At 46.1% G+C, this 15,573-nt stretch overlaps 1 protein-coding gene across 1 annotated transcript; it reads right to left on the bottom strand.

Annotated features, from left to right (window-relative positions):
* Window positions 1-532: 532 nt before the first annotated feature.
* LOC307208021 (transmembrane protein 47-like) lies at window positions 533-13,240 on the bottom strand. The gene is made up of 3 exons (XM_079962313.1): window positions 12,839-13,240; window positions 2,952-3,092; window positions 533-1,286 (listed from the first exon to the last, which is right to left on the bottom strand). Exons 1-3 carry the CDS (start codon window positions 13,041-13,043, stop codon window positions 1,105-1,107), a joined length of 528 nt encoding a protein of 175 aa, XP_079818439.1. The 5' UTR covers window positions 13,044-13,240; the 3' UTR covers window positions 533-1,104.
* Window positions 13,241-15,573: the final 2,333 nt, after the last annotated feature.

Below are 15,573 nucleotides of genomic sequence, written 5' to 3'. Positions count from 1 at the left end.
CATCCTTGAACAAATGACCATACTTGCTGGCGCTGATAGGAATTGTAGTCCAAAACACTTGGAGTCACTATGTTGCCTACCTCCGGTGTAGACAAAGCAAGCTAGATGGGCCACTAGGAACATTTCCTATGTCCTATTTGTGTGTGTGTGTTTTCTCAAAGAGGCAAAGAAGTTGAATGGTGCTGTCCGGGTGGATTTGCTAGCCACCCCCATCTCTCTTCAATGTGATTTATTTATTTAGTGTTTACTTTATTCTGCACCTTTTTCTAGTTGCCAGCAAATTACCTCTCAGAGGCAGCTTCACTCCTGGACCGAAGTATCAGCTTCCTTCCCAGTTTCTCATCCATTGTGCAAGTAACATAAGTTTCCTTACTGATTTCAATCAATCTGATGTGACTGTTTCCACCTACACTGATACCTCCCCACCAACCCTGACCTTTTCAACTCCATTCTCTGCACAAGTCCCTCCCAGGAATGCTGAGCTGTTCAAAGCTTTCACATACATACAACACAAAAACATGCACCATGGCAATCTCATTTTAATAGGTTGGTTTATATAACTCTGCAGCTACACAAACCCACACACTTTCTGCACAGAGCAGGGACTGAGATCACCACCAGCAAAACAGTCTCTGTGCACTTCTGGTTTCCCAGGATCAAGTTGATTTACCGGTACTACTGATATGTTTACAGATCCAGTTGACTTCACCCTATGCTCCCTCACCTGTCTCCTGCACCATGTGAAAGGGTGTGTGCTAAGCACCTCAAAATAAAGGCAACCGAGTTCTACTTCAACACAGGGGGTTGTTCTCTTTAAAAATAAAGACGTTTCCAGCATAGAATAACAGAAACAAGCAAAAGATCTCAAGCTAGTTATTCTGTGGAGAAGTATTTGTTCCTGTAATTCTTTGAAGGGTGTCCAACTCAAGATCTCTGCATCTTCATTTTTCAAGGCGTCTGCCAGCATCTTGCCAAGATGAGGTGCACATCTGGAAGGGCCAAGTGTGCCAATCCACCACTCCTTTCCCCATTTCATCTCTCTCCTCCTGTCTACCAGTCTGGTCCCAGCAGTCTGATAATCCAGTCCAGCTCCATCTGCCTGCCTCAATAGTATGCATCTTCATATAAATCTGTGCGTAAGCAGTAAAGGATGGCAGCACCCAGCATGAAGACGGCAGATCCCCAGCCTAAGCCGTAGCCCCAGTTGAACTCGTGGTAGCTCTTCAGCATGCTGCTGTCGATGAATTTGATGGGGTAGAGGATTAAGGCACAGACATGCAGAACCACTAGACCAATCCAACAAAGAAAAAAGGTCTGTTAGAAATTCAAAGAAGGAAAATACACTTGTTCCATGGAGACACTGGGGAGATCAGGAACAACTGATCTCCAAGTCTGCCACATTCTTGCTTCTGTGTTTACCAACTGGTCTCAACATCTATCTTAAGACAAGGTCATTAACCTTTAAAACCCTATACAGCTTAGGACCCTCATACCTACAGGACCGCCTCTCCTGGTATGTCCCACTGTATGTCCTCTGGTATGTCCCCCTTACGGTCTTCAAATAAAAATATATTGGAGATCCCGGGCCACAGGGAGATTAGCCTGGCCTCAACCAGAGCCAGGGCTTTTTCAGCCGTGGCCCCAATCTGGTGGAACGCTCTGTCACAAGAGACTAGGGCCCTGCAGGATGTGACATCTTTCCGCAGGGCCTGCAAGGTAAAGCTGTTCCACCAGGCCTTTGGCCAAGCACAGTCTGTCCCCCTCTCTCCTTCTGTAATCCACATAGAACTCTAGCCCAATGGTTGCCATTAATTTGATCCCGGATTTTAGAATGTATTATAATTAATTGACTGTGTGATTTTACGTACACTGTGCTATTTTTACTTCTTGTTAGCCGCTCTGAGCCCAGCTTTGGCTGGCGAGGGCGGAAAATAATAATAATAATAATAATAATGATGATGATGTCAAATCTCGGTCCCCAAATGCCTCTGTTCTGGAACACTTTGGCTCCCAAACAAAAACATTGTTTGGAAGCCGAACATCCGACGAGCTTCCGGAATGGATTACATTCGACAACCGAGGTTCGACTGCATCTGCACTATACATTTAAAGCATCATGATGCTTCTTTAAAAGTCATTGCTTTCCCAAAGAATCCTGGGAATGGCCACCCATGGCTCCTTTTGTGAGGAGGAAGGATGGGATATAAAGTCAATAAATAATAATAAGCAATAAGCTTGTTAAAGGTGCTGACAACTTTTCCCCCAACAAAGCTACCAATCTCAGAGTTCCCTAGGAAGAGGGATTGACTGATTGTTAATCCACTCTGGGAAATGTAGCTTTGTGAGGGAATAGGGGCTGTCTAATTATTCTCAGCACCCTTAACAAACTACAGTCCCCAGGATTCTATTAGGGAAGTCAAGGCAGTTTAAAGTGGCATGATAGGGCTTTAAATGCCTATTGTAGATTTGGCCCAAGTTCATCTGGAGTAAAAATGGAAAGGACAGCCATTGGCAATTAGCTAGGTCTTACCTATAGGTCCATTGTTGATGCTGCTTGGGTATCGGAAAGGGCATATTAGGCAAGCCCATCAAGAACTTGCAAGGTATTTTTTTGAAAGAAGCAAAAAGACAATTGCAAAGAAATGGAGTGAATGGAAGGGGTTTTAAACTATAATGACTGTGCTTGAACATTGCAACAAAGCATAACATATATGGCTCCCACTTCACTCCTGGCCCAGCAGCAAAAGCAGTGAGCCCTGATATTTAGCCAATTTCTGATTTTAACTTTTCTATATGGTTTTTATTGTGTGGTTTTATGTACAATTGTTGTAAACCACTCTGGTTTTATTTATTTTTATGAACAGCGGTACATAAATACATTTCAAATAAATAAATAAAAGCAGCATAGAAATGAACTGATGTTACAAAAGCAGAGGTTAAAGGATACGTACCAGCAGCAAAAAGGAGGATGGCAACAACCCGGTAATAGCGCTTATAGATCCCCAGGCAGAAGGAAGTCAGAGACAGGAGGAATGACAGCAGAGTAATGGTGGCTGCCGTCAGGATTAACACCAAAGCAGCTATTTGCCAGTCTGTAGGAAGGGAAAGGGGCGGGATAAGGAACAATTGTGAAAAAGACTCTCAAAGCACTATCAACAGACATGAGGGTCTTGTTTACTCACCAAGAAACCTAGTGACATACACATATGCTGTTTTAGATCAGAGTTTGTCAGCTCAAGGACCACATTTCCACATGGGACACATGCCTGTCTGTGGTGGGTAGGGCCGGGGTGGAAGTGAGCAGAGGAATACAATAAATGTGAATTTTGCCTTTGTGTGGTAGGCTGGTTTCTACACACAATCACATACCCCATGCTCTCCTCCATTCCAGCAAGCAAAAGGCATGGTCAGTGTTCAAGGACACATTCCAGCTATACAAAAACACTTGAGGAGTTTATAATAAAATTGTTAAAAAGGAGGGGCAGAGCAGGGCTGGTGAGGTGTGTGTGGCCTGGGAAGAATCTTGAGGGCCAAAAGGGTAGGTAGACTGCCATTGACCCCTGGGCCTGAAGTTCTCCATCTCTGTTTTTGAGCCCACAAAGCAAAAATCCCCAAGGAAGAGGGATGGATTGATAAACAATACTGGAAATTCTGGCTGTGTGATCGGAATAGCGGTCTCCTCTTGGCACTCTTAACAAACTAGTTCCCAGGATTCTTTGGACTGTTTATAAAATTGTGTGAGACTGCTTTAAATGTATAGATGGGGTCTGTCTCAGCAAAAAAAAACCAATTCAGTGGCACCTTAAGGCAGACTTCCTCAAACTCGGCTCTCCAGATGTTTTGAGACTACAATTCCCATCATCCCTGACTAGCTAGGGATCATGGGAGTTGCAGGCCAAAAACATCTGAAGGGCTTAGTTTGAGGAAGCCTGCCTTAAGGTCTAACTTACGCACCTTACTAATTTTTAGGGCTCTATTGTTTCTGCAGAAGTGTAGCAATCAGTCCTTGAGAATCCACTTACTCAACCCAGTTGCTGAACACAGCTTCCCATCAGCCAATAAGCTGCACAGACTCTGGCTCTATCTTGGCTGGATATACAAATTCGGCTGTTCATGTGTATAGACATTTACTCTAAAGCTCTGCCAAGGCATCCTGCTCCTCCTCTCTGCATAGGTGCTTCTATTTTGGCTGAGTAATCACTGGCACTCACAGCCTGATCATTGGAAACTGAGGGAATGAATACTTATTCTAACAGAAATAAGAGCTGAATTTCCAGCCAAGTTGCCAACTTGATGCATAAATCATTTATCCTGTGATAAAAAGTGAGAAAGGCAGAGCCTACAGACTTGTCTAGTCATGGAAATGTGAAGTTGTATTTCTCACCTCCAAACCTAACACAGAGTATCCCCAAGGGCCCCCACCCCATTATTTTGTATTTATTGAGGACATAGATCACTCAGGTCTCTAACCATCTGGGGTCCTCTATGACCATCTCAGTATTGGCCATGAGAGCTAAAGAAAAGGAGGAAACCAGGTTTGGAAAGACCTTCAATGCAGGGGGTATACCATAAGTGAAGCATCAGCTTCCTTGCTTCTAAGATTCCCAGAGCTATCTGGCTGGCTGCTATTTGCAAACAAATGGCAGGACTAGACATAAAATCACAAAAAAAGATGGGGCAAGCTTGTTTTCTTCTGCTTCAGAGGGTAGGCCTCAAACCAATGGCTTCAAGTTACAAGAAAGGAGACTACGACTAAACATAAGGAAGAACTTTCTGACAGAAGGAGCTGTCCAATGCTGGAGCAATCTCCTTCCAAAAGTGGTGGGCTCTCCTTCCTTGGAGGTTTTTAAGCAGAGGCTGGATGGCCATCTGTCATGTGTGATCTAGTCAAGATTCATGCATTGCAGGGGGTTGGACTAGATGACCCTCAAGGTCCCTTCCAACTCTAAAAGTTCTATGAGCATATTACTGTGAACATCCAGCAAGCATCCAACAAGACTCTTCTATGTTCTTATTTCCCTTATCCTGAAAGGGCAGCATACTCTGGGCCTTTGGCTGCTGGGAGGATGCTACACCAAGCAGACAGAGCCATAGATCAGTGGACCATCTACTTCAGTATTGTCTACACAGACTGGCAGCAGCTCTCCAGGGTTTGGGACGGAGGGCCTTCCCAATATGTCAATGCTGCAGAACTGAACCTGGGCCTGAACCTCTGCCATCGAACTGTGTTTCCCCCCAAAATGCTTTGTATGCAGAAGGTCACGGGTTCAGTCCACAGCATCTCCAGGTAGAACTGGAAATTTCTGCTATTGAAACCCTGGAGAAATGCGGGCAGTCAGTGCAGACAATACTGAGTTCTACAGACGAGCAGATTGACTTGGTATAAGGGAGTTTCCTATATTCCTGCCTCCCTTGGCAAGCGGAAGACCAAATTGACCCTATCCTTCACAGATAGAGGAGCAGTAGCTGCGGGATACTCACTCCCTCTCCTCCCCTCCACTCTGCTTCAACTACCAATTTTTCTGGAACTGCTGTGGTGATGGAGATAGCATACTCTGTCCCCATTCATCACCAGCGAGAGGAGTATATCTATGTGTGAATATTGGTTTTGAAATATTATTACAACCTGTCATCTGTAAGCCACTTTGAAAATCACTTGATTGCAAGGTGTGGATATATATATATATAAAACCAACCACACCTTGCAATATATATTTATATGATTTGTCAGGAGGTGAGCTTGCATAGCTAGCACAGTATCATGCTGTGCATGTACGAATTAGGAAAAAATAAGGCATAGGCTTCAGCTTCAGGGGAATCCCACTTAAACAAACTAAGTAAGTAAAACAACTCCAAATTCCTAGCCCTTGTGACTATGGAAGCCACATTGAAAGACTGCAAACAAATACCTGCTGATTCTCAGAGGGCAGATTGAATAAGACCCAGAGGGCAGGTCTTCAGAACCCTGCGCAGCTGCTTACTGCCCTCCCCAGTAAGAAATGCAAAATTATGCAAATTAAGGAACTTTGCCTATTTCTGCTTGTATATGCACACGTGATTTATAGAGACCACAGGAAAGGTCAGTGGAATCAAACAATACATGCAGCTTCAGTCAGCATCAGTCACCTATACCAGGAATATATTTAACTTTCTTCCATAGTATAATGGCACATCTTCAGCATAAGCAACAAGACAAGGGAGAGGCAGCATAAGGGGAAGTTGATAAAACAGCTTTCTAAGCAGATACATGGATAAAGCATATTCTGGGATGGGAATGGTTCTGAACCGGGTTGGCACAGCAGAAAGCAGCTAGTGAATCATCTGGAATCACAGGCCCTTTTACTATCTGCCTATTGTGACAACAAAGGACTGGTTCCCAGTTCCTATTAATCAGCAGTTAATTGTGACCAAGTCAAATGCAGCAGCAAGAGGTCTGTTTAACTTTAGGGACATCTGTGGGGCAAGGAGAAAGGGGCCTCCTTTTTGAAGGATGACCCGGCTAAATTCCCACAATGTTTCCGCCCAGCTTTTAAAATAATGGCTGTCCAGGAGTGCAGTTCGGTAAACTGTGACTCTAGAGCAGCCTTCCTCAACCTGGATGCTTTGAACTACAGTTTCCATCACCCCTGACCCCTGACCATGCTGGTTGGGGCTGATGGGAGTTGTGGTCCCAGCAATCTATGGAACAGAGTCAGATTAAGACCTTTAGAGGCCTTCCAAAATGTTGAGGCCCCAAACTGGGATGCCCTTCTTCCCGACCATACTCCCATGCAAGCCACATGACCTGCATGAGATCATGGAGCCCAAAAGATGTGCTTTTCTGGGGCCATGATCGTGCATCCACACAAGCAGTGCCAGATTTACATATAAGCTAAACAAGCTATAGCTTAGGGCCCCACTCTCTCGGGGGGGGGGGGCAAAAAATTAAAGGAAAAAAGTGTTTGCATTATTAAGTTTGTTATGAATAAGAAATCATTATAAATTAGAGCTTAATAATTATTTCACTATTAATATACTTCTTAATTGTGTTTCAGTTCAACAATTACTTTGATAAAATACATATTTTGTTATGTGCAAATGGCTTTAGATCCCTATTAGGTCCATAAATTACCATATAGCATATATTCAGCACAAAAAACAGCGACAATTTGTTGTTGACAAAGGACAATGGACATATAAAGGGCCCCATTACCTTCAGTAGCTTAGGGCTTCATCAAACCTAAATCCGTCCCTGCACACGAAATCACAGCCTCAATAAAGCACTTTTTCGGGGTGAGATCATGGCATTCCAAATGGCCACTATGCTCTCATGGAAGAAAATGGGATGTTCTAGTTTTTCCAGGACACTTGCGAAGAATGGTACACTATAAGTACATGCTTACTCTGCCTACTGGATAATCCAGTACTGAACTGGGGTGCACCAGGCTGGGGGACGCTGCTCTAGAGTCTAGACATCCTGGTCTTGTGGCAGAAAGGGGGTGGGCAACTGTCTGACATCCTCCCCCGCCCCTTTACATGCTGATATGTATTATATTGTTCAGAGTGTCGTAAGCAAACCCAGCTGCTGTCAGGGCGCTGGACTTCTGCTCAAAGGCCTTCCTATGACTACTTCCTCCAGGTGCTAAGAATGTCAAACTATTCACTTCCCCAACAATGAGATGCTGGGCAGGACAGACTACGAGGCTATCAGCAGATAAGACTGCCTTTGCAACTATGGTCACATCCACACCATCTGTTTAAAGCATATGACTTCTCCCAAAGAATCCCCAAAGGGGGCTGCAATGTGCTAAGGGCACGGGGAACTGTAACTCTGTGAGGGGTAAAACTACAGCTCTCATTGTTCTTTTGGGAAAGCTTTAATGCAGGGGTCAGCAACCTTTTTCAGCCGTGGGCCGGTCCACTGTCCCTCAGACCACGTGGGGGGCCGGACTATATTTTGGAAAAAATAATAATGAATGAATTCCTATGCCCCACAAATAACCCAGAGATGCATTTTAAATAAAAGCACACATTCTACTCCTGTAAAAACACACTGATTCCTGGACTGTCCGCAGGTCGGATTGAGAAGGCAATTGGGCCACATCCGGCCCCCAGGCCTTAGGTTGCCTACTCTCTGCTTTAATGGATGGTGTGGATGCAACCCAAGGAAGGCAATTGACAGCTGCTTCAGTGTTTACGTGACATTCCCTGCACTCCTTTCACTACCACCCACACCCCAATTTCGAACCAGACTTACTGAGCATGCTCCAGTATGTGTTTCTAGTAGGACTGCAGCTCTTAGGAACTGTCAGCCCAGGACTTAGAAAAACAAAAACAGAACCATACAAAGCAACTGAGTCACCACTGCTCACCATCCTGTTCCTGGCACAGCTGGGAGGACTCAGAGGTTCCTCAGCCAGCTGTGAGGCATCCCCTCATGCATCAGGCCCTAACTGATCCAAGATCCACAGAAGAGCTTTCCGGATAAACAGAACAATTTTCACCATGCCAGAAGTGGTTTAGAGAACAGGGTAGCCTTTGCCTCCATGGGAAAGGCAGCTACACTTTGGATGCCAAAGGGAGAGGGAGGAGCTTTCTCATCGGAGATGGATGGAAATGCTAGAGTTAAAAATAAAGTGAAATTTTTATTTGTTTAGCTGAAGGCCTGCTGTAGGGACAAGCACAGGGAATCATGATTTGATCTAGGCATTTGGGCTTCACCCCCCTGTGGGATTTGAATTCAAGTAGCTAGAGGGGAATTCTCAAACCTGAATCAGGCGTGGGGGGCATTCGGCCTTCCAGATGTGCCTCAGCAACAACTCCAGTCAGGCCCTGCAATCATGGCCAAAGGCCAGAGATGACAGCTGTTTTCAGCAACATCTGGAGGGCTGCAGGTTTCCCAGACAAGTCATACATCGCTACTGAATACCTTCACTGTTCCAGCTCCACCAGCACCCTCAGCTGTCAGCCCTTGCTCTCTTTCTCAAGCTGCTTGTATTTTTGTCTCAGGAGGAGACTGGAAAAGTCGGTTTCCCAGTTCTAACTTGCAGCAGAGAAAAAGGAGACCTTTTTTATTATAGAAGCTTGAATGGAAGAATCTCTACATGGAACAAAAATGGACCTAACTGCTGCAAATTTGGATGGGTGTGTAGGATTACAGGTGTCTGCAGGATTATTACTTTTCTGGCAGAGGGCAGGGTAGTTAAAAGCTACAAATAAACAAACACATGCAACTGAAAGGTGGGAGCATGCAGGTTTCTCATAGAACAAAAGAAAAGCACCTGCACATTTTGCCTCGTATCACAGGTCCTACAAATGCTAAAAGCTCTCTTTTAAAACCGAACGCTGTGGAATCTGGGGATCATGCTTCATCCAAGGCAAGGGCAACCGACCTCTCTGTCACCTCATCCACCCTTCCTTCATGGGGACTCACAATTTGAGTTCACCCAAACCCCTCTTCTATGAAGTCTCCCACTTCTCAAGCTGAGCAGGGGAGAGCAGGAGAGAGTGAAGGACTCTAGCCAGTAAGCAGGTGGTCAGCAAAAGAGCCTGACAATAAATCACAGGTTTGAGCTCCGGAGCGCAGCCTGGATAGCAAATGCCACACATCTGTTACTCTCCTTGCGAAGACTAAAGAGCCTTCACACCCGAGACAAATGTCAAACTCTTCTCTCCCCCTCCCCACCTAACACCCCCCCCCCCACGGCCATTTCCAATTTGCAAGCATGAATTGCTGCGAAAAGAAAAGAAAAATGCCTTTGCAAGGAGTTCCTCAGCTGCCTCCCCCAGCACCTGTTGCATTTTTTTTTTAATATATTTTATTAAGGGTTTTCTTGTTTTACAGTGTAAGTGTAATGCCTCGTATTTTTTTTTTCTTTCCCGTGTAACATTTTTACAAATCCATTTCATTTGTTGAGGCATTAGGGGGAGAAGAAAAGAGAAAGGAAAAAAAAAAAGAAGAAGAAAGGAGGGTGGAAGGAGGGGAGATGGATGGGGGTGGGGTGGGGTAGCGGTGTTTCTATTATGCTTAATGTATGTAGTTTGGTGTCAGCGTGCTTGTGTTGTTCACTTGTGTTCTTTGGTGGTGAGAGAGGTTGGGGTTGGCCTAGGATGTGATTGTTTGTTTGTGATTGGCTGTGGTGATCTTTGTTTTCGTGTGTGAGTGAGGTGGGTGGGTGTTTTGGATCAAGTTAGCCATATTGATTTGTATGCTGTTGGTGGATTATTGTCATTGTCCTGTTGGGCTGTGTATGTGATAAAGGGGAGCCATACCGGGGTGAAGGTGTCTTCTCACCTGTTGCATTTCTGATTATTGTGTCTCAGGCTCTACTGCCAAAACAATAGAGGAAAAGCAAATGCCAGCGCTTGTTCAATAGGTAATTGGCCCTGTTGTGCCATTCAGTGGTAGCCCCCATGCTATAAACTAGGGAGAAGGTGGTAGCAGCAAGCTACTTTAAGAGAATCTGAAAAAAATTAAGAGGCTCACACTTAACCTTCAGGTATTCATTGCATCTTGAAACTTACACTGAGGCAGCAAGCAGGTCTCACTTCCACCCCCTTCACCTGATGAAAAGGCCACAACCCTTTCTAGGAAATCTACTGCCTTACCGACCACCATTCATGCCTCCCTAACTGGAAGCTAGGCTACTGTTGTGTATGTACCCGGGACTCCCCTTGAGGCCCGCTTGCAAATTTCTGAAGATTAATTAGCTGGCAGGGCAGCTCCCAATGGAGGTTGACTTGGATGTGATACCAGAGCACTCTTTACTGCAGCCTCCAATAACTCATGCTGTGTTGTGGAACCCAGGTTCAAATCTCTATTCCCTTAGGACAGTCACTCTATTTCTGCACAGCCTACCTTACAGCAGTGATGAAGGAGAGAAAAAGAAGGGTGTGTGTGCAGGCTGCTTTTAAAAATAAACAGTTGTTCCAAGATCCCTGCTTTCCAGCCCTCTGTGCTTTCCTGAAAATATTTTTTTTTTTAATAGAAAAACAGAAGTAAGACATTTGCAACAGAACAAGAGGCCATGCCCCCAAAGAGCCAAGAATACAGTCCTAACAAGTTACAGCTGCCAGCAGTCAGAATCCCTGGACACTGATGCAATGGGAACTTCTTTACAGTATTGGCAAACCAGATTTACTTACACCAGGCAAGTCCTCCTTTTAACCCAAACCCTTCTGCTGAGTGAGCCTATTGTACTAATGCATACACAGCCCAAAACCCTGCAGCTTCATCTGAACTTAGGGCCTTCCAGACTGGTGTTTTTTTGGGGAGGGTGTATTCCATAACATGTCACTGGCGCAGTAATAATACATTTAGTTCCACTTTATTAGTGATCTTGTGATGCTTCCTCATTGTTTCTGCAGTACTGCCATCTGCAAGGGCAGCTTGCACCATAGCTGACAGAGAGCAGGCCAACTACCTATCCCCCTCCCCTCCCCCCCAAAAAGAAAAAAAAAACATTTAGTATGAAAAGTTACAGGATTTCAGCAGGATGCTATGTGATGTGCACTGATTGGAAACAAAGCAGTATGTTCACCCTAAAACGTCTGCTAGCACAAACAGTACTGAAAGCAGAACTGAATATGACCACCCTGATACGACCATGAGCATGTTACCAGTATGACTTACTTTACCGGTATGTCAAAATCAATGCTGCTTCAGGAATGGTCACTGCAATTATTTTATATATATTGTATTTCGGCTGCAATACCATGTAAACTTACCCAAGGGGTAAGTCTTGTGTGCTTACTTCTGAGAGGCCACATTTAGGATCACACTCTCAGTGGTGCACAAACCTTCTTTATGACAAATGTCATACAGCTGCTGGCCTGGTCTACCCGACAATAAAGTTTGTTGTCCATTGCAGACATTTTGGCTTCAGTACCAAGCTAGCTTCCTCCCCCCCCCCCTTACAGACCCTCATCCCTGTTTGATTTAACATCGGACCTGCTCAACAACTTTCTTTGCTGGTGGCCACCCCTAGACACAGCTCTGGTCTCCAGCAGAAGAGAACACACCCACACCCAACATCTGTCGATTGAAGAGATTGCCTCACACAGCCTAATGGTAGCACTGGCCTTGTATTTCCCTCTGACTCCACCGCTTATGTTTTATGCATGCATATGGAGTGTGGCTGGAGCAGATTGCAAGTCTTAAAATACACACAAACAAACCCACACATATAGGCACATAGGAATCTGCCTTACACCAATCCATTGGTCAGTCTTGCTCAGTACTGTCCACACTGACTGGCAGCAGCTTTCCAGGCAAGACTCTCTTCCACCTTCAGCTGAAGATTCTTAGGAATAAACTTGGGATGCTCTGCTTTCAAGTTGGATGCTCTACCACTGTGCTGAAGACAGCAGGTGCCTGAGGTCACACTAACCCTCCCCCCCCCCCATCCAACACCCTGGCCTGCTGGATGTTGTGCATCTATATGACCTTTTGGATGCTGCTGGAACACAATTCCCATTATCCCTGGCTATGCTGGCTGGCACTTGTAGTCCAACAGTATCAGGGAGGGGGGGGGCGCACATGTTCTCCATCTGTTCAATGCAGAAAGCTGCCTTACACCAAGTCAGACCACTGGTCCACTCAGCTTCTGCCCTAGTATTCTTCAAGATAATACTCCATGCAGTTGATAAAAGTATATTCTAGTTTTCGGGGGCTGATGACATTAAACTCCCATTTGGTGGGATGAGGCAGGATTTCGATTTTAGCAAATGCCTTAAAAAATAAATACAGCAATACTTTGCCCACCCACCCCGTCTTTTCCCAGGCGCAACCAAGTCTCTTTGCTGCCCGACTCCTCGTGCATGTTTCCAGCATTTCTAACTCTCCCCGGGGGTCCCTTACCAGTCTGGAGGGTGGAGCTGCACTCCCAAACACCATCCCGGGCTTGCATACAAGACACCCAGAGGGAGCGGGAGTAGCGCTCCGACGTGACCCAGGCAGGGCTCAGAAGGGCCGCCACGTCTAGGGCGAGAGCAATGAAGGCGCACAGCAGGGCTATCAGCTTGAAAGGGCGGACCAGGAAGCCATCCTCATCTGCGGCCGACATCCCCACGAACTGCTTTGGCACGGGTGAGAAACCGTCGGCAGACGCTAAGAGAGATGCGGGACAGGGTTAAGAAGAAGGCGCCCGTCGGCTGGATGTCTGTCTCCGAGAGCGCACCGATATCTGCGGCAGCTATTGGCTCTGCAAAGCTTTGGAAAAACGTAGGAAGAGGAATAGCCCACCCGGGACTCTCGGTCTTGGCTAGACTCTGCAAAATTTGCAAAGCAGCGGCCCCGCGTGTCCCTCCCAGCCCCAGATCCCACCCCTTTGACCCCGCCCCAGGCACTGTCCGGCGGGGGGGCGGGAATCTCTCCGGATCGTAGAGGCAGCTGGACTTTCCTGGACGATGAAGCTAGGGCTGGCTGTCTCTCTGCACCAAACTGACTTTTTCTTTTCTCCCTCTATCAAAGACACCTGTTCCGTTAACAGCTACATGGCAGGCTGAAATCATAAGCAAGCTATTCGCTCGCCCTGATTATCCGTGCAAAGAAGGCTAGACCCGATTAATTTCTACCTGTCGTAACAGGAGGACGCGTGGAGAGTGCGGAGAGTAGCAATCCAAACTGGAAGGCAGAAGCTGCTCGCCCCTCTTTTGTATAGTTTCCGAGCTCAAAACCTGTCTATTTAGCAAAGGGTACCTTGACTTGTACTGTATATGCATTAGATCTGAACTGAAGAAGGATTGAGGTAACAGGTGATTTAATACTGGTCCAGTAAATAGCCCCCACGATTATGATGGGAGTAGAGGGAGAATAACAATAAACTTCATAATCCTTATCACATTTATATCTTGCCTTTCCCACCAACAAGCTGAAGGCTGCTTAACCTGCTGTCTCCCCAGCCCCCCCCCCCCCCATCCTGCTACTTGAGGGAAAGGACAAAGAATGATAGAATTGTAGAGCTGGAAGGGGCTAACAAGGGTCATCTAAGTCCAACCCCCTGCAATGCAAGGGTGGCAAGATGGCGGCCACTCTCCATTCTGCATATGGAAGCCAAATGAACCAGCAGTTGACTCTTACTTAGGTGCTAGTGAGAGAGATGGATAACATTGCTGCACCTGAGACAGCATGCCAGGCTAGGGAGCTGGGAGCTTAGACTGAGCAGCCATGGGGCTACCATGGCTGTCCTCAACATCTGCCGCTTGATGTATTTGCCTCCTTTTGCCCCATAGTAGAGCTGGTCCATCTGCTCCCTTTATCTTCTTCACAGGTTCGCTGCTTTTCTTTCATGTATTAAGGTTGCCCCTTTTAGGCTATAGCTTTCACAGGACAGCTATTACAACATTTAGTTTTACAATATGCGAACCAAAATTGTTTACTGGGATTATGTTCTGCTGCAACACACCTGTTCACTTCTCTTGCGTGTGCAGACATGGTACTTTGGTTAGAGCCACATTCCATGGCATTTAGAAGCCTATGTAGAATTGGGAGAGAACTCTCAGAACTGGAAATTTGTGGTCTAAACTACAGAGCCTAGGGCTTGCCGATCAGAAGGTCGGCACTTCAAATCCCCGCAATAGGGTGAGCTCCCGTTGCTCAGTCCCTGCTCCTGCCACCCTAGCAGTTCAAAAGCACATCAAGTGCAAGTAGATAAATAGGTACCGCTCCAGCGGGAAGGTAAATGGCGTTTCCGTGCGCTGCTCTGGTTTGCCAGAAGTGGCTTAGTCATGCTGGCCACATGACCCAGAAAGCTGTACACCAGATCCCTCGGCCAGTAAAGTGAGATGAGCACTGCAACCCCAGAGTCGTCTGCGACTGGACTAACAGTCCCCTGTACCTTTACCTATACCTTTACTTGTAGAAAAGAGTTGTACAGTGGTACCTCTGGTTGCGAACGAGATATATTCAGGAGGCCCGTTTGCAACATGAAAAGAACGCAACTGACAGCAGCGTGTCTGCACACACGTGGGTTGCAATTCGTTGCTTCTGCGCATGCACGTGAAGTCATTTTGCGCTTCTGCACATGTACGAGTGGCGAAACCCAGAAGTAACCCTTTCTGGTACTTCCGGGTCGCCACGGGACGTAACCTGAAAGAACGTAACATGAAGCAAACGTGTCCAGAGGAGGGCAACCAAAATGGTCAAAGGCCTGGAAACGATGCCTTATGAGGAACAGCTAAGGGAGCTGGGCATATTTAGCCTGGAGAAGAGGAGGTTAAGGGGTGATATGATAGCCATGTTCAAATATATAAAAGGATGTCACATAGAGGAGGGAGAAAGGTTGTTTTCTGCTGCTCCAGAGAAGTGGACGGGGAGCAATGGCTCCAAACTACAAGAAAGAAGATTCCACCTAAACATTAGGAAGAACTTCCTGACAGTAAGAGCTGTTCGACAGTGGAATTTGCTGCCAAGGAGTGTGGTGGAGTCTCCTTCTTTGGAGGTCTTTAAGCAGAGGCTTGACAACCATATGCCAGGAGTGCTCTGATGGTGTTTCCTGCTTGGCAGGGGGTTGGACTCGAGGGCCCTTGTGGTCTCTTCCAACTCTATGATTCTATGATTCTAACATGAGGTATGACTGTATTTCCTAAGAAACA

This window comes from Podarcis cretensis (assembly GCF_951804945.1).
Source record: "Podarcis cretensis genome assembly, chromosome: Z".
Lineage (NCBI taxonomy): Eukaryota > Metazoa > Chordata > Lepidosauria > Squamata > Lacertidae > Podarcis > Podarcis cretensis.
Note: the sequence above shows the minus strand (reverse complement) of the source record. Positions and strands in the feature narration are given on the sequence as shown.

What these genes read in the sequence shown, in the direction of transcription:
- LOC307208021 (XM_079962313.1), bottom strand. Translation starts at nt 13,043, where the DNA reads ATGTCGGCCGCAGATGAGGATGGCTTCCTGGTCCGCCCTTTCAAGCTG. An exon ending in CAGCTCCACCCTCCAGACTG is followed by an intron (nt 3,093 to 12,838) that starts GTAAGGGACCCC and finishes CCCTTCCTACAG; the next exon opens with ACTGGCAAATAGCTGCTTTG. An exon ending in CATCCTCCTTTTTGCTGCTG is followed by an intron (nt 1,287 to 2,951) that starts GTACGTATCCTT and finishes GGATTGGTCTAG; the next exon opens with TGGTTCTGCATGTCTGTGCC.